Consider the following 26,514-nt stretch of genomic DNA (forward strand, 5'->3'; position numbering starts at 1 on the left):
CGTGCCCCTGTTGCAATAACCACTGCTTCCAAGTCTCTATAGACCACCCCTTGGGTATAGCTAATGTAAGTGATATTTATTTTATTTATTTTTTGAGTCAGAGTCTGGCTCTGTCACCCAGGCTAGAGTGTGCTGATGTGATCTTGGCTCACTACAACCTCTGCCTCCTGGGTTCAAGCGATTCTCATGCCTCAGCCTCCCAAGTGGCTAGGACTACAGGCATGCACCATCACGCCCAGCTAATTTTTGTATTTTTTTCAGTAGAGGTGGGGTTTCACCAAGTTGGCCGGGCTGGTCTCAAACTCCCCACCTCAAGTGCTCTGCCCGCCTCGGCCTCCCAAAGTGCTGGGATTACAGGCATGAGCCGTGGTGTCTGGCCCTAATGTGAGTGATCTTTAACACTGAGCACTTGAAAAAGAAAACCCTGAAGAAAGCTAATTATTTGATGTCTGGACGACAAGGAAGAAGATAGAAATGGCATCAGATAATAAACAGTGTAAGTGTTTATCAGAAAGGGGCTGGTGGTCGGGACAAGTAGGAGGATCGCTTGAGTCCAGGAGTGCATCTCTACACAAAAGTTAAAGGATTTTTTAACATTGGCCAGGCGTGGTGACACACATCTGTGATCCCAGCTACTTGGGAGGCTGAGGCAGGAGGATTGCTTGAAGCCCAGGAGGTTGAGGCTGCAGTGAGCTGTGATCAAGCCACTGCACTCCAGCCTGGGTGACACAGCAAAATCGTCTCAAAAAATAATAATAATAATATTTTACATAACCAACCACTTCTAAAGATTAAAACAACCCCCATGATTAAAAACCTCAGGTCCCTCAAGCAATCATACCAGATATCGAAACAAAGCAATAACATAAGGACTGCAGTATTTATTTTATTTTTATATTATTTATTTATTCTTTGTTTTTGGAGTGTGGGTTTTGTTTTGTTTTTTGATTTTTTTATTTTGTTCTACTCAGTTTTATTCTTATTGCTCAGGCTTGAGTGCAATGGCCTGTTCTCACCTAATTCAACCTCCGCCTCTTGGGTTCGGGTAATGATGGTTCCACGTCGGCGGCCTGCGGCCTCTTGCGTTTGCGTGGCAGTTCCACGTCACCGACCCTCCGCCTCTTGGGTTCGGGTAATGATGGTTCCACGTCGGCGGCCCTCGGCCTCTTGGGTTTGCGTGGCCGTTCCACGTCACCGATCCTCCGCCTCTTGGGTTCGGGTGATGATAGTTCAATGTCCGCTGCCCTCCGCCTCTTGCGTTTGCGAGGCGGTTCCGCGTCAGCGGCGCTCCGCCTCTCGGGTTTCGGCGACGGCTGCGCATCAGCGGCGCTCCGCCTCTCGGGTTTCGGCGACGGCTGCGCGTCAGCGGCGCTCCGCCTCTCGGGTTTCGGCGACGGCTGCGCGTCAGCGGCGCTCCGCCTCTCGGGTTCCGGTGGTGATTCCAGTTCAGCGGCACTCCGCCTCTCGGGTTTCGGCGACGGCTGCGCGTCAGCGGCGCTCCGCCTCTCGGGTTTCGGCGACGGCTGCGTGTCAGCAGCGGCGCTCTGCCTCTCGGGTTTCGGCGACGGCTGCGCATCAGCGGCGCTCTGCCTCTCGGGTTTCGGCAACGGCTGCGCGTCAGCGGCGCTCCGCCTCTCGGGTTTCGATGATGGCTGCGTGTCAGCGGCGCTCCGCCTCTTGGGTTTCGGCGACGGCTGCGAGTCAGCGGCGCTCCGCCTCTCGGGTTTCGGCGACAGCTGCGCCTCAGCGGCGCTCCGCCTCTCGGGTTTCGGTGGTGATTCCAGGTCAGCGACGCTCCGCCTCTCAGGTTTCGGTGATGGCTGCGTGTCAGCGACGCTCCGCCTCTCAGGTTTCGGTGATGGCTGCGTGTCAGCGGCGCTCCGCCTCTCGGGTTTCGGCGACGGCTGCGCCTCAGCGGCGCTCCGCCTCTCGGGTTTCGGTGGTGATTCCAGGTCAGCGACGCTCCGCCTCTCGGGTTTCGGTGATGGCTGCGTGTCAGCGACGCTCCGCCTCTCAGGTTTCGGTGATGGCTGCGTGTCAGCGACGCTCCGCCTCTCAGGTTTCGGTGATGGCTGCGTGTCAGCGGCGCTCCGCCTCTCGGGTTTCGGTGATGGCTGCGTGTCAGCGACGCTCCGCCTCTCGGGTTTCGATGATGGCTGCGTGTCAGCGGCGCTCCGCCTCTCGGGTTTCGGCGACGGCTGCGCCTCAGCGGCGCTCCGCCTCTCGGGTTTCGGTGGTGATTCCAGGTCAGCGGCGCTCCGCCTCTCGGGTTTCGGTGGTGATTCCAGGTCAGCGACGCTCCGCCTCTCAGGTTTCGGTGATGGCTGCGTGTCAGCGACGCTCCGCCTCTCAGGTTTCGGTGATGGCTGCGGGTCAGCGGCGCTCCGCCTCTCGGGTTTCGGTGACGGCTGCGCCTCAGCGGCGCTCCGCCTCTCGGGTTTCGGTGGTGATTCCAGGTCAGCGACGCTCCGCCTCTCGGGTTTCGGTGATGGCTGCGTGTCAGCGACGCTCCGCCTCTCAGGTTTCGGTGATGGCTGCGTGTCAGCGACGCTCCGCCTCTCGGGTTTCGGTGATGGCTGCGTGTCAGCGGCGCTCCGCCTCTCGGGTTTCGGCGACGGCTGCGCCTCAGCGGCGCTCCGCCTCTCGGGTTTCGGTGGTGATTCCAGGTCAGCGGCGCTCCGCCTCTCAGGTTTCGGTGATGGCTGCGTGTCAGCGGCGCTCCGCCTCTCAGGTTTCGGTGATGGCTGCGTGTCAGCGACGCTCCGCCTCTCGGGTTTCGGTGATGGCTGCGTGTCAGCGGCGCTCCGCCTCTCGGGTTTCGGCGACGGCTGCGCCTCAGCGGCGCTCCGCCTCTCGGGTTTCGGTGGTGATTCCAGGTCAGCGGCGCTCCGCCTCTCGGGTTTCGGTGGTGATTCCAGGTCAGCGACGCTCCGCCTCTCAGGTTTCGGTGATGGCTGCGTGTCAGCGGCGCTCCGCCTCTCGGGTTTCGGCGACGGCTGCGCCTCAGCGGCGCTCCGCCTCTCGGATTTCGGTGATGCTTGCGCGTCAGCGGTGCTCCGCCTCTCGGGTTGCGGTGGTGATTCCAGGTCAGCGGCGCTCCGCCTCTCGGGTTTCGGCGACGGCTGCGAGTCAGCGGCGCTCCGCCCCTCGGGTTTCGGCGACGGCTGCGCGTCAGCGGCGCTCCGCCCCTCGGGTTTCGGCGACGGCTGCGCGTCAGCGGCGCTCCGCCCCTCGGGTTTCGGCGACGGCTGCGCGTCAGCGGCGCTCCGCCCCTCGGGTTTCGGCGACGGCTGCGCGTCAGCGGCGCTCCGCCCCTCGGGTTTCGGCGACGGCTGCGCGTCAGCGGCGCTCCGCCCCTCGGGTTTCGGCGACGGCTGCGCCTCAGCGGCGCTCCGCCCCTCGGGTTTCGGCGACGGCTGCGCCTTAGCGGCGCTCCACCTCTTGGGTTTGCGTGGGGGTTTGCGTGGCCGTCTCACGTCAGCGACCCTGCGCCTCTTGGGTTTGTGTGGCGGTTCCACGTCAGCGACCCTCCGCCTCTTGGGTTCGGGTGATGATGGTTTCCGGTCAGCGGCCCTCCGCCTCTTGAGCTTGCGTGGAGGTTCCGCGTCAGTGGCGCTCCGCCTCTCAGGTTTCGGCGACGGCTGCGCCTCAGCGGCGCTCCACCTCTTGGGTTTGCGTGGGGGTTTGCGTGGCCGTTCCCTGTCAGCGGCCCTCCGCCTCTTGGGTTTGCGTGGGGGTTTGCATGGCGGTTCGTCAGCGACCCTCCGCCTCTTGGGTTCGGGTGATGATGGTTCCGCGTCAGCGGCGCTCCGCCTCTCGGGTTTCGGCGACGGCTGCGCGTCAGCGGCCCTCCGCCTCTCGGGTTTCGGTGATGGCTGCGCGTCAGCGGCGCTCCGCCTCTCGGGTTTCGGTGATGGCTGCGCGTCAGCGGCCCTCCGCCTCTCAGGTTTCGGTGATGGCTGCGCGTCAGCGGCGCTCCGCCTCTCGGGTTTCGGTGATGGTTGCGCGTCAGCGGCCCTCCGCCTCTCAGGTTTCGGTGATGGTTGCGCGTCAGCGGCCCTCCGCCTCTCGGGTTTCGGTGCTGATTCCAGGTCAGCGGCCCTCCGCCTCTCGGGTTTCGGTGGTGATTCCAGGTCAGCGGCCCTCCGCCTCTCAGGTTTCGGCGACGGCTGCGCATCAGCGGCGCTCTGCCTCTCGGGTTTCGGTGATGGTTGCGCGTCAGCGGCGCTCCGCCTCTCGAGTTTCGGTGGTGATTCCACGTCAGTGGCCCTCCGCCTGTCAGGTTTCGGCGACGGCTGCGCATCAGCGGCGCTCCGCCTCTCGAGTTTCGGTGGTGATTCCAGGTCAGTGGCCCTCCGCCTCTCAGGTTTCGGCGACGGCTGCGCGTCAGCGGCGCTCCGCCTCTCGAGTTTCGGTGGTGATTCCAGGTCAGTGGCCCTCCGCCTCTCAGGTTTCGGCGACGGCTGCGCGTCAGCGACGCTCCGCCTCTCGGGTTTCAGTGATGGTTGCACGTCAGCGGCCCTCCGCCTCTCAGGTTTCGGTGGTGATTCCAGGTCAGCGGCGCTCCGCCTCTCGGGTCTCGGTGGTGATTCCAGGTCAGCGGCCCTCCGCCTCTCGGGTTTCGGTGATGGTTGCGTGTCAGCGGCCCTCCGCCTCTCAGGTTTCGGTGGTGATTCCAGGTCAGCGGCCCTCCGCCTCTCGGGTTTCGGTGGTGATTCCAGGTCAGCGGCCCTCCGCCTCTCAGGTTTCGGCGACGGCTGCACGTCAGCGGCGCTCCGCCTCTCGGGTTTCAGCGACGGCTGCGCGTCAGCGGCGCTCCGCCTCTCGGGTTTCGGTGGTGATTCCAGGTCAGCGGCCCTCCGCCTCTCGGGTTTCCGTGATGGCTGCGCGTCAGCGGCGCTTCGCGTCTCGGGTTTCAGTGGTGGTTCCACGTCAGTGGCCCTCCGCCTCTCGGGTTTCGGTGGTTTTTCTGCCTCAGCCTCCTGAGTAGCTAAGGGAGGTGTCTTGAGATTATCATCCGCTGAGGGTGGAGCTGAGGATGGAGGTGAGGGTGGAAGAGGAGTAAGGAGACACTCGAGAGGCATTTTGAGATTATCATCCGCTGAGGGTGGAAGAGGATAGACCAGAAACTCGGCAGGTGTCTTATCCACTGCGGCCCTCCGCCTCTCGGGTTTCCGTGATGGTTGCACGTCAGCGGCCCTCCGCCTCTCGGGTTTCAGTGCTGGTTGCACGTCAGCGGCCCTCCGCCTCTCGGGTTTCGGTGGTGGTTCCACGTCAGCGGCCCTCTCTCTCTCGGGTTTGGGTGGTTTTCCTGCCTCAGCCTCCTGAGTAGCTAAGGGAGGTGTCTTGAGATTATCATCCGCTGAGGGTGGAGCTGAGGATGGAGGTGAGGGTGGAAGAGGAGTGAGGAGACACTCGAGAGGCGTTTCGAGATTATCATCCGCTGAGGGTGGAAGGGGATAGACCAGAAACTCGGCAGGTGTCTTATCCACTGCGGCCCTCCGCCTCTCGGGTTTCCGTGATGGTTGCACGTCAGTGGTCCTCCGCCTCTCGGGTTTCCGTGATGGTTGCACGTCAGCGGCCCTCCGCCTCTCGGGTTTCCGTGATGGTTGCACGTCAGCGGCCCTCCGCCTCTCGGGTTTCGGTGGTGGTTCCACGTCAGCGGCCCTCTCTCTCTCGGGTTTGGGTGGTTTTTCTGCCTCAGCCTCCTGAGTAGCTAAGGGAGGTGTCTTGAGATTATCATCCGCTGAGGGTGGAGCTGAGGGTGGAGGTGAGGGTGGAAGAGGAGTGAGGAGACACTCGAGAGGCGTTTCGAGATTATCATCCGCTGAGGGTGGAAGGGGATAGACCAGAAACTCGGCAGGTGTCTTATCATCCGCTGAGGGTGGAGCTGGGGATAGACGTGAGGGTGGAAGAGGAGCGAGGAGACACTCGAGAGGCGTTTCGAGATTATCATCCGCTGAGGGTGGAAGTGGATAGACCAGAAACTCGGCAGGTGTCTTATCCACTGCGGCCCTCCGCCTCTCGGGTTTCCGTGATGGTTGCACGTCAGTGGTCCTCCGCCTCTCGGGTTTCCATGATGGTTGCACGTCAGCGGCCCTCCGCCTCTCGGGTTTCCGTGATGGTTGCACGTCAGCGGCCCTCCGCCTCTCGGGTTTCGGTGGTGGTTCCACGTCAGCGGCCCTCTGTCTCTCGGGTTTGGGTGGTTTTTCTGCCTCAGCCTCCTGAGTAGCTAAGGGAGGTGTCTTGAGATTATCATCCGCTGAGGGTGGAGCTGAGGGTGGAGGTGAGGGTGGAAGAGGAGTGAGGAGACACTCGAGAGGCGTTTCGAGATTATCATCCGCTGAGGGTGGAAGGGGATAGACCAGAAACTCGGCAGGTGTCTTATCATCCGCTGAGGGTGGAGCTGGGGATAGACGTGAGGGTGGAAGAGGAGCGAGGAGACACTCGAGAGGCGTTTCGAGATTATCATCCGCTGAGGGTGGAAGTGGATAGACCAGAAACTCGGCAGGTGTCTTATCCACTGCGGCCCTCCGCCTCTCGGGTTTCCGTGATGGTTGCACGTCAGTGGTCCTCCGCCTCTCGGGTTTCCATGATGGTTGCACGTCAGCGGCCCTCCGCCTCTCGGGTTTCCGTGATGGTTGCACGTCAGCGGCCCTCCGCCTCTCGGGTTTCGGTGGTGGTTCCACGTCTGCGGCCCTCTCTCTCTCGGGTTTGGGTGGTTTTTCTGCCTCAGCCTCCTGAGTAGCTAAGGGAGGTGTCTTGAGATTATCATCCGCTGAGGGTGGAGCTGAGGGTGGAGGTGAGGGTGGAAGAGGAGTGAGGAGACACTCGAGAGGCGTTTCGAGATTATCATCCGCTGAGGGTGGAAGGGGATAGACCAGAAACTCGGCAGGTGTCTTATCATCCGCTGAGGGTGGAGCCGGGGATAGACGTGAGGGTGGAAGAGGAGCGAGGAGACACTCGAGAGGCGTTTCGAGATTATCATCCGCTGAGGGTGGAAGGGGATAGACCAGAAACTCGGCAGGTGTCTTATCCACTGCGGCCCTCCGCCTCTCGGGTTTCCGTGATGGTTGCACGTCAGTGGTCCTCCGCCTCTCGGGTTTCCGTGATGGTTGCACGTCAGCGGCCCTCCGCCTCTCGGGTTTCCGTGATGGTTGCACGTCAGCGGCCCTCCGCCTCTCGGGTTTCGGTGGTGGTTCCACGTCAGCGGCCCTCTCTCTCTCGGGTTTGGGTGGTTTTTCTGCCTCAGCCTCCTGAGTAGCTAAGGGAGGTGTCTTGAGATTATCATCCGCTGAGGGTGGAGCTGAGGGTGGAGGTGAGGGTGGAAGTGGAGTGAGGAGACACTCGAGAGGCATTTCGAGATTATCATCCGCTGAGGGTGGAAGGGGATAGACCAGAAACTCGGCAGGTGTCTTATCATCCGCTGAGGGTGGAGCCGGGGATAGACGTGAGGGTGGAAGAGGAGCGAGGAGACACTCGAGAGGCGTTTCGAGATTATCATCCGCTGAGGGTGGAAGGGGATAGACCAGAAACTCGGCAGGTGTCTTATCCACTGCGGCCCTCCGCCTCTCGGGTTTCCGTGATGGTTGCACGTCAGTGGTCCTCCGCCTCTCGGGTTTCCGTGATGGTTGCACGTCAGCGGCCCTCCGCCTCTCGGGTTTCCGTGATGGTTGCACGTCAGCGGCCCTCCGCCTCTCGGGTTTCGGTGGTGGTTCCACGTCAGCGGCCCTCTCTCTCTCGGGTTTGGGTGGTTTTTCTGCCTCAGCCTCCTGAGTAGCTAAGGGAGGTGTCTTGAGATTATCATCCGCTGAGGGTGGAGCTGAGGGTGGAGGTGAGGGTGGAAGTGGAGTGAGGAGACACTCGAGAGGCATTTCGAGATTATCATCCGCTGAGGGTGGAAGGGGATAGACCAGAAACTCGGCAGGTGTCTTATCCGCTGAGGGTGGAGCCGGGGATAGACGTGAGGGTGGAAGAGGAGCGAGGAGACACTCGAGAGGCGTTTCGAGATTATCATCCGCTGAGGGTGGAAGGGGATAGACCAGAAACTCGGCAGGTGTCTTATCCACTGCGGCCCTCCGCCTCTCGGGTTTCCGTGATGGTTGCACGTCAGTGGTCCTCCGCCTCTCGGGTTTCCGTGATGGTTGCACGTCAGCGGCCCTCCGCCTCTCGGGTTTCCGTGATGGTTGCACGTCAGCGACCCTCCGCCTCTCGGGTTTCGGTGGTGGTTCCACGTCAGCGGCCCTCTGTCTCTCGGGTTTGGGTGGTTTTTCTGCCTCAGCCTCCTGAGTAGCTAAGGGAGGTGTCTTGAGATTATCATCCGCTGAGGGTGGAGCTGAGGGTGGAAGAGGAGTGAGGAAACACTCGGGAGGCGTCGTGAGATTATCATCCGCTGAGGGTGGAAGGGGATAGACCAGACATTCGGCACGTGTCTTGAGGCTCAGGGAGTTATCAGTTATAGAATGTTGTTGAGTTGGAGGAGGTGGCTGGTGGCCCATCCTGTTTTTTAAAGTTTCAGCTGTGAGGTAGGGCCAGTGGGGCAATCCTGAAGAATGACGATGCTCCGCTGCCGCCATTCTGACCTGTAGGGACAAAGGAGGGAATGTTTTCACACATATCCGTTTGATGGACAAAATTACCGCCACCAACACAGTCTGCACCTTCTGTTGCTGGTGATAGATTTTTGCACCTTTCCATCCTCCGGGTTTCAAAATAGCAGTATCAGTGTCATAATATCACCCTTCCACTGAGTACTGCCGACAGCTGGGGGGTAAAGAAAAGTCATTGGGACACACTGTTGTCTCCACATGCCACTGTGTCTGTCTGCAAATGTAGGCAGGCTGGGGTCCTGCCCCAGGGAAGACAGAGTCATAACAGAGTAATAAAGAAGCATGTTTGAGACACAGGAGTGTCTATGTCTATCCTCATTCCTCCCTCACAGCCATCACCAGAGCATGTTTCTTGCACCAGGTCAACAGACAGTAAGAGACAGTAAGAGAGGCATGAAAAGCCCATTGTCCACACATGTTGCAGCTTCTTTTTGGAGAATGTTTTCCAGGCCTTTTATGTTCTGTCTCTGATTCTCAGAACTCTGCAAGGTCAGTGTGACCACCCTGCTCCAAATCTAAGAGAACAGAGGTTTCCAGAGGAAGGAGAAATTGTGCCCAGGGTCACACAGCTTGCAAGAGGCAGAGTGGAAGTTGATTCCAGCTCTGCCTGCAGGACCCTCTCATTTCCCCTCTGTTTCCCTTCTTGACAAAGGATCTTCTTCACTCTGGAGGTGCCACCCATGAGAACAAAGAGCTCTGGAGAGATGTGGATTCCTGAAGAGCTGCAGGGGAACTGGGAGAGGGTTTTCTGACAGAACAATCTTATCTCAAGAAGTCAGTTAGGCATGGCTATAATATTTCTTTTCACTCCCAGGTAATACCAAATTGTAAGTGCACTAGGACATGAAGAATACTTTTGTCCATGGAAAAATGAGGTGGGAATTCTAAACAAAGCAAGTTTTAAAACTGTGTTTCACTTCAAGTATACAAGTCCCATCACGTGTAATCATAGGACTCGGCAGCTTTTGAAGGTACAGAGGCCACACAAGAACCAGCTTAGCTGAGCATCATTTAAGGCCTTCATTTGGAATTGTCCCTGTGGGTAATAAGTTACATTCACTCTTCACTAATTTACAGTCAGGGCCCATTTGCTATTACAAATATGGGACCTCTGACACTTAGAATATTAGATCAGGGGCCCCACTGGGTGGGGATGAAAGTGTTTTTGCACAACATGGTTACCAACAGGGATGGGACTGTGATGCTTGTAGGCAGCCTTTCTCTCTGCCATCTCCTTCTGCAGGGCTTGAGCACAGAGCTGTAGGGAGAAAAATGTATCCATGTCCTGACCTGGCAGACTATGTCCAAAAGCAAGGAAAACAAGCAAACTTACCCAGTTGCAAAGAGGCTTTCTTGCAGAAGGGGGGATCTGAAAAAGCCAACACATGAGAAATTGAATGTTGAGAGAGTCTAAGGGCCGTGGCATCATCTGCATCAGCACTGAACTATCCTGCAACTGCGGGGAGGAAGCTCCTTACTTTGCGTTTGTGGTAGTCCTCTGCCCGCCGCCGCAACTCTTGCGCACGTTGAAACATTTTCCTATGGATTACAATCACTTTCATCAGATAAAGCACCACTTTCAGGATGATTTTAAATAATCTGCCATGTTTCTCTTATCCTCACAACTGTACCCTTACACAATCTATCTATACCTAGAAAACGTATTTCAGATGGCTATAAGAGTACAGTCTGAGCCGGTCACGGTGGCTGACGCCTGTAATCCCAGCACTCTGGGAGGGCGAGGCGGATGGATCATGAGGTCAGGAGATTGAGACCATTGTGGCTAATATGGTGAAACCCCTTCTCTACTAAAAATACAAAAAATTAGCCAGGCGTGGTGGCAGGCACCTGTAATCCCAGCTACTCGGGAGGCTGAGGCAGGGGAATCACTTGAACCTGGGAGGCGGAGGTTGCAGTGAGCCAAGATCACGTCATTGCACTCCGGCCTGGGTGACACAGTGAGACTCCATCTCAGAAAAACAAAAACAAAAACAAAAACAAAAAAACTGTACAGTCTGATCCAAACTGTTGCTATATTGATTCCTCCTCTTGCTTACTGCCTGCTGACTTCTGAGATGATAGTTTCCTTCCCCATTCTCAGTATATCCCTAATTCATCCTTCATTGAGCATCTTTTATCATAAAGCTGTATTGTCTTTGTATTAATATCCTTACCGTGTTTCACAGGGCAGAAACAGCTGGGCTTATAAACAGGCATAGTCCTTTTGAAGGATGTGGTTGATCCTACAACAACACACTTTCCTAAGGATGACAACAACTCACCCCACCCCTAGAATGGCTGGTATGAACCGAGTTTCCACACAGTCTAGCTGGCAATGGGGTCAGGAGACGTTTTGCTACTTCACATCTTTTGGTCACTGGTAAATATTAAGGTACTTTGTTTTCTGTTTTGTGAACTCTCTCTCTCTCTCTCACGATATGTCTTCTGACCATTTGTTTCTATTTCTGCATTTACTGGGTCTAAACATTGTACAAAGGTTAAAAACAACACTCCAATGGGCGTTTCCCAGGAGGGTGGGGTTCAGTTTCTGAACTCACTTGTAGGTGTGTATTTCTTTCATATCCAATTTCCCATTTTCCTCTGCCTCTGATACCTACCTCTCCTTTTCTGCATGCTCACATTCTTTCATGCTTAGTTTCCTCAGATTAGAAGGGAGAGAAATGCACACACATGATCCACCAGCCCGTGTGGGATTCCCTCTGCCCTTCTGGCATCTGAAGGCTGTGATTCAAAGATCCCCCCTGCAACCTTTCCACAAATGAACCAACTGATTCTCACAACCAAAGGGAGAATTGACACCTCCCATTGAGGGACAAAAAAAAGTCACACTCTGGCCTGCTGGCAAGTCACCTGTCATTTCCAGCTCATCTTCATAGTTCCATAGTTAGTCCTATTCTTTAGTAAATATAAAGACTATTAAAAGCTTCTATGAGGTGCACTATGTGTGTTTCTGGGGTCAGTCTTGTGCTTGACACAGCGAAAGCTCATTTTAGTTCAGTGTGAAAAACCAGACCTCACCAATTCATCACAACTAACTCCATCGGAAGCAGAGAATTGCTCCTCATCTGACTCCTCCTGTGTGAGACCTGATTCTCAGTCAGAGGCTGATGCCGGAACTGAGACCATCAGCCAAAGAGAGATCCTTCCAGAATATGGTGTCATTAACCCCGCAGTTCACTACTGCACTTTGCCATGATTCAGGACTGGAACTCTTGTCATCGACTTTAAAGATCCTGGTTGAGAGAAAAGGCAATCTGAAGGCTGGGCGCATCTATTGAATTACAAATGATTGGAATGGCTCCTAAGTCAGGGTGTTATGTCCTGAAAATAGGCGACAACGGCAAACCATCCACCCTGGTGTTGACTGACTTTAACAAGGTTCAGTTCACAGAGATTGAGGGCAGAAAAAGGAAACGGCCTAAAAAGGGTAAGTTTGCTGTGTTGCCCTCACACCACTTGATTCATGGTCCTGATCCTAAGGATCTCACCTGATACTTGGTTTTATAGGAAGGTTGTGTAAAATTCCCAGAACGCTAGGAAACAGGGACGAAAACACTTCAAAGAGAAAGTTAATGAACTTGTTTCTGACCACAGGGCATCCTTCAGCACATGCTGTCTGGAGTGGCCTCAAACAACGAGTGTGTGGTGAGGTTCTGAGAATGCAATGGGAGCAGGGTCCTGTCCCCACGCTAAAGAAGCTCACAGTTTAATGCAAATGAGAAGCCAGTGAGGACATCACTACTCCCGCTGTGCACTTGGGAACTAGAAACATAAAACCTGACTCTGGAGGGAAGCTAAGGAAGCATTGTACTCTTGAGTTGACGTAAGTGCATCTGAAGCTTCTGATCTCCGATGAGAACAATGGGGGACACCAAACAGAATATAAAACCCATGATTGAATACATCAAATTGCTAACATGGCAGTAAACAGACATGAGGTGAAGATGGAGAAGAAGGAAACCCAGGATGAAAGTCAGCCTCGCATTTGGAACCCATTTCCCTGAGTTTCATTGCTGAATTCCAGAAGGAACTACTGAGATGCAAAGAAGCACAGCAGCTTTTGCACACATGCGTGGGATTAGAAGGAAAACAAGTGGATTGAGGGTCTGCCAATGAAAGCGACCCATACTGAAGTCCACTGGCTCTGGTTGAGACCCAGAAGAGTCATGCATCAGAATAGAGGTGGACAGGAAATACCCTGGCCTTTGTAGGGACTGAGCCTGCACCGGCGACCTCAATTGCAGCCTGTATGGAGGACCCCTGACCATCCCCCAGAAGTAGACTCCCATCTCTTCTGCAGCAAGATAACATGCTACTAGGCCTCAATTCATTGCTAAATATTTTTTAACAAGTATCTCACATTTAACAAAAAAAGATCAGTCATATGGCAGCAAAACACAATGTAATATGACCAAAACATGAAAGACTGTGAAAATGAATCTGGAGGTGACCCAAGCATTGAATTCAACAATCCAGTCTGGGTGTGGTGGCTCACACTGGGAGGCTGAGGTAGGCAGATCACCTGAGGTCAGGAGTTCAAGACTAGCCTGGCCAACATGGTGAACTCCTGTCTCTACTAAAATTACAAAAATTGGGCTGGGCATGGTGGCTCATGCCTGTAATCCCAGCACATTGGGAGGCCGAGGTGTGCGGATCATGATGTCAGGAGTTCTAGACCAGCTTGGCCAATATGGTGAAACCCCGCCTCTACTAAAAATACAAAAATTATCTGGGCATGGTGGCATATGCCTGTAGTCCCAGCTACTCAAGAGGCTGAGGGATAAGAATCGCTTGAACCTGGGAGGTGGAGGTTGCAGCAAGCCAAGATCATGCCACTGCACTCTAGCCTGGGTGACAGAGTGAGACTCTGTCTCAAAAAAAAAAAAAAAAAAAAAAAAAAAAAGGCCAAATGTGGTGGCACACACCTGTAATCCAAGCTACTCGGGAAGCTGAGGCAGAATTGCTTCAAACTGGGAGGCAGAGGTTGCAGTGAGCCAAGATTGCACCATAGCACTCCAGCCTGGGTGACAGAGCGAGACTCTATCTCAAAATTAAAAAAAAAAAAAAGGCTGGCTGTGGTGGCTCACGCCTCTAATCCCAGCACTTTGGGAGGCTGAGGCAGGTGGATTACCTGAGGTCAGAAGTTCAAGACCAGCCTGGACAACATGGTGAAACCCCATCTCTAGTAAAAATACAAAAATTACCTGGGCGTGGTGGTGGGCACCTGTAATCCCAGCTACTTGGGAGGCTGAGGCAGGAGAATCGCTTGAACCCAAAAGGCAGTGAGCTGAGATTGTGCCATTGCACTACAGCCTGGGCAACAACAGCAAAGCTCCATCTCAGGAAAAAAAAAAAAAAAAAAGAGAGAGAGAAAGGAAAACCAATGCCAGTACTAGCAACTCCTCTTCCCCCGAAAAAATGACAAACAAGAATGTAGGAAGGGAAAGGAATTATACAGCTTAAACTAATGAAGCAGAAAGGACAAACTCAATTTTGAACCCACTGAATTTGCCACAAATATTGTAGAAAATATTCTCAAGGGCTTTACAGTTGTCTACTTTGATTGACACATGGTTCATACAACAGTATTTGTGTCAAGGCACATCTTACTGTTTTTTGGCGGTCTTCCTCTTTCCACTGATTTTGTCATGATGGTTGATTTTCGTTGTCACCTTCATCTTACGGATTTTAGGCATAACTTTTGTTTTCACATGTCTCCATAGAGTAATGACGTCTTTCCGGCCAATTTTATTTCCTGGAAAGGAAGAAACTCTTTTCTTTGTGTGCATACAAATGGACCTCAGCCCTTGGTGAGAGTGAGGAGAGGAGAAGGTGAGAAACCTGAGGGCAAGAAGCTGTTCTTTCCCTTTCCAGGGCAAACTCATTTCCACACTATGGGGACTCCAACAGAGCCATACCTTCCTGTCTACGGCGGTTGGACCTCCAGGCTCTCTGCTGTACATCTGTGGATCCAACATGTCCATTTTCAGACTGGAAGATAGTCCTCAGGAAAGACAACTAGGAAATAATAATATAAGAATGACGGCTGGGCACGGTGGCTCATGCGTATAATCCCAGTACTTTGGGAGGCCGAGGCAGGTGGATCACGGGGTCAGGAGTTCAAGACCAGCCTGGCCAAGATGGTGAAACCCCGTCTCTACTAAAAATACAAAAATTAGCCGGGCACGGCAGCGGGCGCCTGTAATCCGAGCTACTCGGGAGGCTGAGGCAGAGAACCGTTTGAAGCTGGGAGGCGGAGGTTGCAGTGAGCCGAGATCACACCACTGCACTCCAGCCTGAGCGACAGAATGAGACTCTGTCACACACACACACACACACACACACACACAAGAATGACATGAGGCTGGCACGGTGGCTCACTCCTGTAATCCCAGCACTTTGGGAGGCCGAGGCAGGCGGATCACCTGAGGTCGGGAGTTTGAGACCAGCCTCACCAACATGGAGAAACGCTGTCTCTGCTAAAAATACAAAATTAGCCAGGCATGGTGGTGCATGCCTGTAATCCCAGCTAGTCGGGAGGCTGAGGCAGGAGAATCACTTGAACCCAGCAGGAAAAGGTTGTGGTGAGCTGAGATTGTGCCACTGCACTCCAACCTGGGCAACAAAATTGAAACTCTGTCTCAAAAAAAAAAAAAAAAAAAACAGGCCAGGTGCGGTAGCTCACGCCTGTAATCCCAGCACTTTGGGAGGCTGAGGCGGGTGAATCACAAGGTCAAGAGATGGAGACCATCCTGGGCAACATGGTGAAACCCCGTCTCTACTAAAAATACAAAAATTAGCTGAGCATGGTGATGCACGCCTGTAGTCCCAGCTACTTGGGAGGCTGAGGCAGAAGAACTGCTTGAACTCAGGAGGCAGAGGTTGCAGTGAGCCAAGATCCCACCACTGCACTCCAGCCTGGTGACAGAGTGAGACTCTGTCTCAAAAAAAAAAAAAAAAAAAAAAAAAAGACATGAATATACTTCACACAACGGAACTGTACACTTCAACACGGTTAGATGGTAATTATCATCTTATAAGTATTTTACCACAGGTTAACATGTTTCACAACTTGAAAAGGAAGTAATTACCTTCAGCTCTCTGAGTTCTAGAATTTGTAACATTTCACCCCCTGCTCCTTCCTGATCTGCACTGGAGCATCTTGCTTCTGTCCCTGCTCTACTCAGAGTTCACTTTCCCTTCCCTCACATCAGCTTCATTGAGGCTGGTTTGAACTTAACGCAAAACATTCTCACTAATGACTGAATTCCCACCAAGATTTCCATATTATCACAGTATGCTTTTAATCTTCGAAGATACTAAATATTTATTCTCATCATAGCTAAAATGCAATGCAAATCCCATCTCAGATGTGGGTCAGATACCTATGAATCTCCTGAGGTAGTCATTGAAATGACTTTTTTCTTGAGACGGAGTGTCACTCTCAACCATGCTGAAGTGCAGTGGCGTAGCTACCTTGGCTCACGGCAACCTCCACCTCCCAGATTCAAGCGATTCTTGTGCCTCGGCCTCCCAAGTAGCTGGGATTACAGGTGCCTGCTACCATGCCTGCCTAATTTTTGTCTTTTTAGTAGAGATGGGGTTTCACCATGTTGGCACATCTGGTCTTGAACTCCTGACCTCAAGTGATCCATCTGCCTCAGCCTCCCAAAGTGCTGGGATTACAGGCATGAGCCACCACACCTGACCTGAAATAATATCTTTCAAATTCTTTGTAGAATTTGTTTTTTCCTGATTTCTGCACATAGGATTAAAAAAAAATCATGTACTAGGATTTCAAGAGAAGCAATGGGTAATCTAAAAAGATGAAAACAGCAACCACGTCAATCCCACAGCTACTGCTAGATTTCATAGGAAAGGTAGCTGGCCCCGTTTGGAGCTAGGAGAAACGTCAAACACATGAAGAAATGAGAAGCAAAGAAATGCCATCACGCATGAATGCTTCATGGCACCCATGATGTCCCTGCTTAGGAGGTAATGGTATAGATGACTAGATGACAACGACAAAGATGAGAGATGCGAAGTTGTCCAAGTCCAACAGCGCAACTGAACCTTCCTAAATGGAATTGTTAAAAAGTGGTAAATTTAAAAACTTCCCTGGCTCACGTGGTGGCTCACGCTTGTAATCCCAGCACTTTGGGAGGCTGAGGCGGGTGGATCATTTGAGGTCGGGTTTTGAGACTAGCCTGGCCAACATGGTAAAACCCCGACTCTACTAAAAATACAAAAATTAGCTGGGCATGGTGGTGGGCACCTGTAATCCCAGCTACTTGAGAGGCTGAGGCAGGGGAATCGCTTGAAGCCAAGAGGTGGAGGTTGCAGTGAGCCGAGGTCACACCATTATACTCCAGCCTGGGCAACAGAGGGAGACTCGTCTTGGGGGTGAGAAAAGAAAAAAAAAAAAAAAAAAAAAAAAAAAGCTTCCTCCAATTTATACCGAAAATTCTCTGTTCAGGACTAAGTGGCATAGAGAATGTTAAATGTGCCTAGATATCTTCATAACTCATATATTTTCTGTTTTCTACATATCTTGAAAGGCAGTGCCAAATGACGTGTAATTATCTAGGTGGTAAAACTGAAACATACTTCCTCTTCCCTTGAATATAAAAAAGCATTGTGGTATTAGTACTTTTATCTTGGATCATTGTTCAGAAGGAGGTTCAGCCCCCAGACAACCATATTTTTACTGTCATGAATGGCAAGACAAAATGTAGAGCTCAACTTACCCAAAGGAAAAAAGGCTCAAAAGACAAATTATGGCACAACTTAGCAGCCAAATTCTTACCAAGTACAGACTTTTGACATACTGATCTCTCTCCAGTTGCAAATGGGAACATGCACTTTGAATGATCTCATTCAAAATTACCCTTCCCAGACACACTTTTCATTGATTCTCTTGGAGGGCAGTTCTAAGAGATTCTCTGGGGCTTTCTCTGCATCATGAGACGCAGTGCAGTTCTGCCCTTCACCTTCCGGCAGTTTGTCACCTCGTCCCTATGACCTCAGAGGAACTTTGTCTCAGGCCAATTGTTTGTTCCTTGGGCTCTTTCATTTCCCCTAAAAATCATTTGCTGCCCCTCTAAATGGCCTACATCTCCATCTATCTCCCTCTCCCCTCAGAAGAGGGTGCTCTTTAAGCATCAACCATCCAGCCCTTCTAGCAGTCTCATTTTTCAGCTGGTTCCCATGTTTATGCCTGTTCTATGTTTTTCTTTTCCTGTTAAGCTGTCTGTTGTCAGCCCATTTCTGCAGTGAATCTTCAGAGAGGAGACTGGAAGCTTTCCTTCCACCCATACGATAGAACTATAAAACAGAAGAGTTTAGAAAGAATTTCCTATTTAAGAGACGAAACCTCATACTCCATTTGTGACAACTAGCACAAAGGTTAAAAAAACTTATTTTTGACCAAAAGCTCTGTTGACATTCTATTAAACAAACACTGACCTATTTAATTTTCATAATGTAAATGGCAGATATTTTCATAATTCTTATGCTAATAAATCATTTCCCTGATTTTTTGGGTAAAACCACATATTCATAATGAAGTCCAGAAACGTGAATTGTTTTATATAATTTATTCTTATTTGTGATTACAAGTATACCTCTACAGAAAGTTAGTATACTCACCCAAAGGGAAACTGTCCAGAGGATAATGACAACTTTATAACTTCTCGGAAATTCAATAATGATACCTAACCAAGGACTTCCACCAAAGTCAGTCCCACGATGATGATGGTCAGCCAGAGTATTGATAACCTGGAATAATAATAGTTGAAATAATGAAAAGGTCAATGACACTGACAATATTTCACTCAGAAAGAATCATCCTTAGAAACCGTCAACCTCCTCCAAAAGGTAACCACATCCCTCAGATATCACCGTGGGATTCCACTGCTACAAAAAAGAACAGAAGTTAGAAGTCACATGTTTTTCAGATGGCTGGTAGTGTTTTTAAGCATTGCAAATGTGGGGTGTTGTGTTGTCTTTCTTGGTATAAAGCAGGGATATCCAATCTTTTGACTTCCCTGCCTATATTAAAAGAAGCAAAGTTGTCTTGAGCCACACATAACATACACTAACGCTAACAATAGCTGATGATCTAAAAAAAAACCTCTTTTTTTTTTGAGACAGAGTTCCGCTCCACTCAGTCACCCAGGCTGGAGTGCAGTGGTGCAATCTCGGCTCACTGCAACCTCCAGCTCCTGGGCTCAAGCCATTCTCCTCCCTCAGCCTCCCGAGTAGCTGAGATTACAGGTCTCTGCCACCATGCCCGACTAATTTTTGTATTTTTAGTAGAGATGAGGTTTCACCATGTTGGCCAGTCTGGCCTTGAACTCCTGACAGGCGATCTGCCTGCCTCGGCCTCCCAAAGTGCTGGGATTACAGGTGTGAGCCACCTTGCCCGGCCATTTTTTTATTTTTGTTTTTGTTTGTTGTTTTTGAGATGGGGTCTCACTCTGTCACCCAGGCTGGAGTGCAGTGGTGTGCTCTCGGCTCACTGCAACCTCTGCCTCTCAGGTTCAAGTGATTCTCCTGCCTCAGCCTCCTGAGTAGCTGGGAGTACAGGTGCCTGACAGTGCACTCAGCAAATTTTTGTATTTTCTGTGGAGATGGGGTTTTGCCATGTTGGCCAGGGTGGTCTCGAACTCCTGACGTCAGGTAATCTGCCCACCTCAGCCTCCCAAAGTGCTGGGATTACAGGCATGAGCCACTGTACCTGGCCAAAATCTCCTAACGTTTTAAGTTTACAAATTTGTATTGAACTGCATTCAAAACTGTCCTGGGCCACATGCAGCCCGTCACTCATGGGTAAGACAAGCTAAGTATAAAGTAATTATCTTCTCTTTTCTTTTTTGTTTTGAGACAAAGTTTTGCTCTGTCACCCAGGCTAGATTGCAGTGGCATGATCTCAGCTCATCGCAACCTCCGCCTCCCGGGTTCAAGCGATTCTCCTGCCTCAGCTACTGAGTAACTGGGATTACAGGCGCCTGCCACCACGCTCGGCTAATTTTTGTATTTTTAGTAGAAACAGGGTTTCACCATCTTGGCCAGGCTGGTCTCCAACTCCTGACCTCATGATCCACCTGCCTCGGCCTCCCAAAGTGCTGGGAATACAGGTGTGAGCCACTGCACCTGGCCAGTAGTTATCTTTTCTTTAAAGTTATTTACTTGTTTTTTAAATTGATGTATACCATTGGATGCATTTATTATATATCACATGGTAAAAGAATCCCTCTAAATAATACTTCTCTCTTGGATTATAGGAATCTTTGTCATTTAAAGCTCAGCATAAGTTAAAAAAAAAAACACACAATGAAGAGATTACTTCATTCACAAATAAGTATCAAATTTTAGTGCTTAAAAATTAACATGGTGGGCCGGGCGTGGTGGCTCACGCCTGCAATCCCAGCACTTTGGGAAGCCGAGGTGGGTGGACCATGAGATCAGGAGATTGAGACCATCCTAGCTAACACGGTGAAACCCATCTCTACTAAAAATACAAAAAATTAGCAGGGCATGGTGGCATGCACCTATAGTTCCAGCTACTTGGGAGGCTGAGGCAGAAGAATCACTTGAACCCGGGAGGCAGAGGTTGCAGTGAGCCGAGATCGCACCACTGCACTTCAGCCTGGGTGACAGAGCGAGACTCTGTCTCAAAAAAAAAAAAAAAAAAAAAAAATTACCAAGGTGGAGATCATGAAAATGGCATGAATAGTGTGGGATTTCTCTAAGACTGTTGATATTAATTCCATTAGACTCTTATGTGAGTGAAGACGAAGACGTCCCCTGAGTAAGTTCAGACAGCTTGTGATAACATTTCTACATGGATTCCTCAGGATTTAACTATATATTCTTGAAAACATCTCAATTTTCAATGTTTCTTTCAAGATGGTGAATTAAACAGAGATAGCCCTTCAACAGGTTGAACTCAGCATATGCTGAGTCTGAAATGGAAATGATGGAGTTAGAGAACCAGACAACAGTGGTAATGATTTCAGAAACATGGTGTTGAGCAGAACAAAGCAGACACAAAAGAGTACCTATGGCATGGCATGCATCTGTATACACGAAATTCCAGAATAAGCAAGCTAACCTATGATAAGAAAGAGACTGGCTGGGAAGAGTGAGAGTTCACTTTCTGGGGTGACATAATAGTGTAGATCTTGGCTGGGCACGGTGGTTCACGCCTGTAATCCCAACGCTTTGGGAGGCCGAGGCGGGCGGATCACCTGAGGTCGGGAGTTCAAAACCAGCCTGACCAACATGGAGAAACCCTATCTCTACTAAAAATACAAAATTAGCTGGGAGTGGTGGCACATGTCTGTAATCCCAGCCACTCGGGAGGCTGAGGCAGGAGAATCGCTCGAACCTGGGAAGCAGAGGTTGCGGTGAGCTGATATTGCCCCATTGCACTCCAGCCTGGGCAACAAGGGAGAAACTGTCTCAAAAAAATAAATAAATAAATAAATAAAATAATGTAGATCTTGAAAGGGGGTTGGTTTATGCTGGTGTATGTACTTTCCAAAGTTAGTAAACTTACACTTAAGGTTATATATTTTGGCCAGGCGCGGTGGTTCACGCCTGTAATCCCAGCACTGGGAGGCTGAGGCAGGCGGATCACGAGGTCAAGAGATGGAGACTATCCTGGCGAACATGGTGAAACCCCGTCTCTACTAAAAATACAAAAATTAGCCAGGTGTGGTGGTCTACTAAAAATACAAAAATTAGCCAGGCGTTGTAATCTGAGCTACTCAGGAGGCTGAGGCAGGACAATTGCTTGAACCCCAGAAGCGGAGGTTGCAGTGAGCCGAGATCTTGCCACTGCACTCCAGCCTGGGCGACAGAGTGAGACTCTGTCTTAAAAAAAAAAAAAAAGTCATCAAACCAGATGACACAAATCAAATGACATTTCACTTTGTTTTGGTCCGTTTTGTTTCTTAGAGACAAGAGTGCAGCGGGGCCATCTCGGCTCACTGCAACGTCCAGCTCCTGGGCCCAAGCGATCCTCTCACCTCAGCCTCTCCAGTAACTGGGATAACAGGTACACACCACCAGGCCCAACTCATCTTTTTTGGAATTTTTTGTAGAGATGGGGTTTCGCTATGATGCCCTGGCTAGTCTTCAACTCCTGGACTCAAGTGATCTGCCCACCTCGGCCCCCTAAAGTGCTGGGATTACAGGCCTGAGCTGTGTAATTTCATGCCGCGTGACACAGCCCAGTAAAAAGGAAGAAACCCCACGGGTCCAGCGTCTACTCACAGAGATGCACTGATGGCTGATAAATTCCAGCAGGAGCAAAAAGAGGAGCCAAAAGAGCATCCACCACACCCGCATGTCCTGGTCCTTTCAGGGCGCCCTGAGGCGGCCAGGACAGAGGTGGAGGTGGCTTAGGGCAGGGGGGAGGGAAGGGGACGGGGACCGGGCCGGGATCTGAGTTGGGGAGGGGGAGGGGAGGGGGAGGGGAGGGGGAGGGGAAGGGGAGGGGAAGGGGGGAAGTAAGGGAAGGGAAAGGAGAAGGGGGCTGTTGGGCACCTGGAGGAGGTGGAGGAGGAGGAGGAGAAGAAGAAAAAGGAGTCTGGGAAAGGATCCGGTTCAAATTAAGTTCTCAAGCGCTGGTGGAAGGTTTAGCTACAGGTCACGGAGAAGATCAGGGAAGCAACAGGACACGCGGGGCAAGGGAGCGGGCAAGGGAGCGTGAGGCTTAGGAGCAATTAGAGGGAGACAAAGGTTCTGCTATCCACCAAACCTTCTTCGGTCTGGGCCCTCCCTTAGCAACCCTGGGGCTTTATACTCCCTCTCCACCAATCCCTGATGACCCCGGTGGTGCCTCACAATGGACAATGCCAAGTAGCTCCCGCATCATTCCAATGACCCCTCCCCCATCTCAGTCTCCCACTCTCCTCCCAAGGACATGTCCTCTCTGGAACCTTCACAAACCTGATTTCTGGTCCTCCCCAACCAGCTCCCTGTCCCTGCTTCTGGGCGCTCCTTCCTTCCTGAGCTCCCAGGGTTCCTCAAGGTCACTTTTGGCGACAAAACATAAAAAGTAAATGATGGCAGGATGGCAGGAAGAACCTCATACCCAAGCAGAGTGCCAGGTTTTACAGCCTCCGCTCAGCCATTCATATCCTAAGCAACAAAACATCAGCAGGATGCGGAAGGTCCCGATAGTAAACCATCTCCATCACATCCATGTAGCCATCCGTCCATCAACCTGTATCTCAGGAACAAATGTAGATACATTCATTTTAAGCATGCATGGTACATTTACAAAAATTAACCTGACTCATTTTGTTCCAGCAAATCTCAATATATTTGAGAGCAATCAAATCACACAGCATGTTTCTGATCATATAGCTGTGCTAGAAGTCAATGATTAAAAGCTAATTCAAAATTATTATTTGCTTGGAAATTCAAAGTGCCCTTATAAGACATAAACATAAGAATCCAAAATGAAACAAGATTGCCTTTCAACTCAATGATAAGATCATAACATGGCAATAAAATGTCTCCCTCTGGCCTGGGAATTCCTCTTTGTGGCACAAGGTTGTGTGATCTCAAATCACCCCTAACCCACCTAGACATTTTAACATCCGAAACCGAGTGATGGTGTCCTTATCTATATCATCTTACTGCCTGTGTGTGTGGACTTTAAATTCTGAACCCAAATGAGGGGGAGAAAACCAAGTTGACTTTCATGATTGACCTCTCAGGGATGTCCAAGGAATCTGTGCATTTCAAGAAACAAAGTTCATCAGCTTCTCTCCTAAGGTCTTTGCCCACAATACCCAGAGGGCTTGGCAGCATCATGTGTGATGGGTGGGGAGCTCCAAGCAGGTGGGCAGGACACAGGGGCCTGGTGACCAGGACAGACCCCCACTGTCCATCACCTTTCCTGGCCCTGTCCTCAGCGAAACTTCCCACAGGCCTTCTGCCCGATCACACAGAGTGTGCCCAAACTCACTCAGGCCTCTGGCAGCTGAAAACCACTGCTTTAAATCCCTTTACCATTTACTATGACATAAGGTTATTGTAAACAGGAAATATTCTATGGATGCTACAAATGGAAAGCCAATGCCTTTACCATAAATAGAAAAACAACCCTAAGAAACAAGCAAAACAAAAACAAAACAGGGGCTGGGTGTGGTGGCTCACGCCTGTAATCCCAGCACTTTGGGAGGCCGAGGTGGGCGGATCACAAGGTCAGGAGTTCCAGACCAGTCTCGCCAATATGGTGAAACCCTGTCTCTAATAAAATACAAAAATTAGCCAGGTGTGGTGGTGGGCGCCTTAGTACCACCTACTTGGGAGGCTGAGGCAGAAGAATAGTTTGAACCCGGGAGGCAGAGTCTGCAGTGAGCCGAGATTGCACCACTGCACTCCAGCCTAGGCGACAGAGCGAGACTCTGTCTCAAAAACAGCAACAACTACAAACAAACAAAAAACAGGGTTAACAAAACTATGGAATTCAATTCTATTTATATACTGCAGCCATGTTCCAGCCCTAGATTTGGCTGGGCATGGTGGCTCACGCCTGTAATCCCAGCACTTTGGGAGGCTGAGGCAGGTGGATCACGAGGTTAGGAGTTCGAGACCAGCCTGACCAACATGGTGAAACCCCGTCTCTACTAAAAATACAAAAATTAGCCAGGCATGGTGGCACACGCCTGTAATCCCAGCTACTCAGGAGGCTGAGGCAGGACAATCCCTTGAATCCAGGAGGCGGAGGTTGCAGTGAGCCGAGATCATGCCATTGCACCCTCCTGGGTGCACTCCAGCCTGGCCAACAACATGGTGAAACACCATCTCTACTAAAAATACAAAAATTAGCTGGGTGTGGTGGTGGGCACCTGTAATCACGGCTACTTGGGAGGCTGAGGCAGAAGAATTGCTTGAACCTGGGAGGCAGAGGTTGCAGTGAGCAAAAGTCCGTCTCAAAAACAAAAAAAGCATAGAATATTAAAAATCTATATATATTCTTCTATGAAACACTGGGGGTGGGGGATTGAGGTTTTTCATGTATTTCTTTTCAGAAAGAATACGAAAGCCTAGATTAAACAATAAAACCAAATTATAAGGTGTTTGACAGTAAAGAAGCTGCTCTACCTCACCTCTATAATCCACATTTTTAAAAATTTTTTGTAATCCACATTTCTTATTCTCAAATTATAAAGGCAAATTAACAAAGTTAGGAATAGTTAATACTATATAAAATCTGTTACCTCGTGTCCTGGTTAAGGTTATCTTTCTTAAGTAATATTCGCAGAAGATTTAATATAATTGAGAAATGTTTCTTTGTGGCCGTAGTTACAGTGCTAATCACAGCTCCATCAAACAAAGAAGGAGAGGAAGAACTGAGGCTACTAGAGATAAAGTGATCATGCCTGAAAGACAAAGCATAGATTATCTTTTCATCTTTAATCAAAGAAAGCAAGCAAGTCCAAAGTTAAATCAACATACATCTTTAAAATCTATCCATTAAAAAAATAAAATGTGCAGCGCACCAGCATGGCACATGTATACATATGTAACTAACCTGCACAATGTGCACATGTACCCTAAAACTTAAAGTATAATAAAAAAAAAAAAAAAAAGAAATGCAGTGTTGCAACAGATTGAATATAGAAGTAGATAAGAGAACCCAGCTGTCTCCCATCAAGCCAGACATTAAGGAGATTTCCAAAAATGTCAAACAGTGCTACTCTTCTCACTCATTTTTTAAATTTGTTTTGCAAAACAGTTATTTTTCATTAAAGTGTTGTTAGCATATAAAAAAAATAAAATAAAATGTTTTGTGGGGTTCTTTTCTTAAGAAAAATTTGTGAATACAGTACCTGGTACAATGAGAATACAATGTGTAGAGCACAGCATACTGAATGGCAGGGAAGTGAACAGCCAGGTCACTGTGCACAATCATCAGATTCTTACTCAGAAGTGCGAAGACAGTTGGAGATAGCGCCCACATCTGATCATGTACAAAACACAGTAAGTTTATGGCTTCTCCAAAATAAGCACAAGCATACAGAGTTTATCCTTCAAAACAGGGGTATTTGGACATTTTTTTTTATTTGGACATTTTTAAATTAAAATTACAGATTGGAAGGGATCTAGTACACTACACCTGGGACAAATACTTTTTTGTGAAGTCAGTAAAGCCTTTGCGTGCAATATAGCATCTCTATGTAATGCAGCAACTAAGGCTGAGGCAGGACAATCCCCTGAACCCGGGAGGCAGAGGTTGCAGTGAGCTGAGATCGCGCCATTGCACTCCAGCCTGGGCAACAAGAGCAAAACTCCGTCTTAAAATAAAAAAAAAAGCCAGGCACGGTGGCTCATGTCTGTAATCCCAGCACTTTGGGAGGCCGAGACGGGTGGATCACAAGGTCAGGAGATCGAGACCATCCTGGCTAACATGGTGAAACCCCGTCTCTACTAAAAATACAAAAAATTAGCTGGCCATGGTGGTGGGCGCCTGTAATCCCAGCTACTTGGGAGGCCAAGGCAGGAGAATGGCGTGAACCTGGGAGGTGGAGCTGGCAGTGAGCCGAGATCGCGCCACTGCACTCCAGCCTGGGTGACAGAGCAAGACTCTGTCTCAAAAAAAAAAGAAAAAAAAAAAAAGAGGCAAAACTAATAGTATAATTTATAAGAAAGGAAGATTAACGAATTGGCTGTGATACTTGGTACATAACCACAAATTTTAAAACATGAAGTGAAGATTTTACCAGAAAACAGCAGAACACCAGTACTGCCTGTGATACAGGTGATAAACTGGATGTTTTTTTTTTTTTTGGAGATGGAGTCTTGCTCTGTCGCCCAGGTTGGAATGCACTATTGCGGTCTCGGCTCACTGAAACCTCCC

At 50.4% G+C, this 26,514-nt stretch overlaps 1 protein-coding gene across 6 annotated transcripts; it reads right to left on the bottom strand.

Annotated features, from left to right (window-relative positions):
• Nucleotides 1-866: 866 nt before the first annotated feature.
• On the bottom strand, nucleotides 867-24,858 carry LOC109023568 (titin-like). 6 transcript variants are annotated; one of them, XM_063699654.1, is made up of 7 exons: nucleotides 22,735-24,858; nucleotides 18,279-18,407; nucleotides 14,549-14,648; nucleotides 14,241-14,436; nucleotides 10,088-10,148; nucleotides 9,943-9,978; nucleotides 867-8,582 (listed from the first exon to the last, which is right to left on the bottom strand). In XM_063699654.1, exons 1-7 carry the CDS (start codon nucleotides 22,795-22,797, stop codon nucleotides 1,017-1,019), a joined length of 8,151 nt encoding a protein of 2,716 aa, XP_063555724.1. In that variant the 5' UTR covers nucleotides 22,798-24,858; the 3' UTR covers nucleotides 867-1,016. The 6 variants fall into 6 exon arrangements, with proteins under 6 accessions (XP_063555724.1, XP_055221837.1, XP_055221836.1 ...); XM_055365862.2 differs by having other exon boundaries at nucleotides 14,241-14,385; nucleotides 22,735-24,857; XM_055365861.2 differs by lacking the exon at nucleotides 22,735-24,858 and adding an exon at nucleotides 21,912-22,077 and having other exon boundaries at nucleotides 14,241-14,385.
• Between the last annotated feature and the right edge of the window lie 1,656 nt (nucleotides 24,859-26,514).

The sequence above is a fragment of the Gorilla gorilla genome, chromosome 18 (assembly GCF_029281585.2).
Source record: "Gorilla gorilla gorilla isolate KB3781 chromosome 18, NHGRI_mGorGor1-v2.1_pri, whole genome shotgun sequence".
In the NCBI taxonomy this organism is placed as follows: domain Eukaryota; kingdom Metazoa; phylum Chordata; class Mammalia; order Primates; family Hominidae; genus Gorilla; species Gorilla gorilla.

Coding starts and splice junctions, on each gene's coding strand:
- LOC109023568 (XM_063699653.1), bottom strand. CDS start 21,986: ATGCGGGTGTGGTGGATGCTCTTTTGGCTCCTCTTTTTGCTCCTGCTG. Junction 9,979..10,087: donor AGGACTACCACAAACGCAAA/GTAAGGAGCTTC, acceptor TGGCTTTTTCAG/ATCCCCCCTTCTGCAAGAAA. Junction 8,583..9,942: donor GAAAGCCTCTTTGCAACTGG/GTAAGTTTGCTT, acceptor TTGTCCCTACAG/GTCAGAATGGCGGCAGCGGA.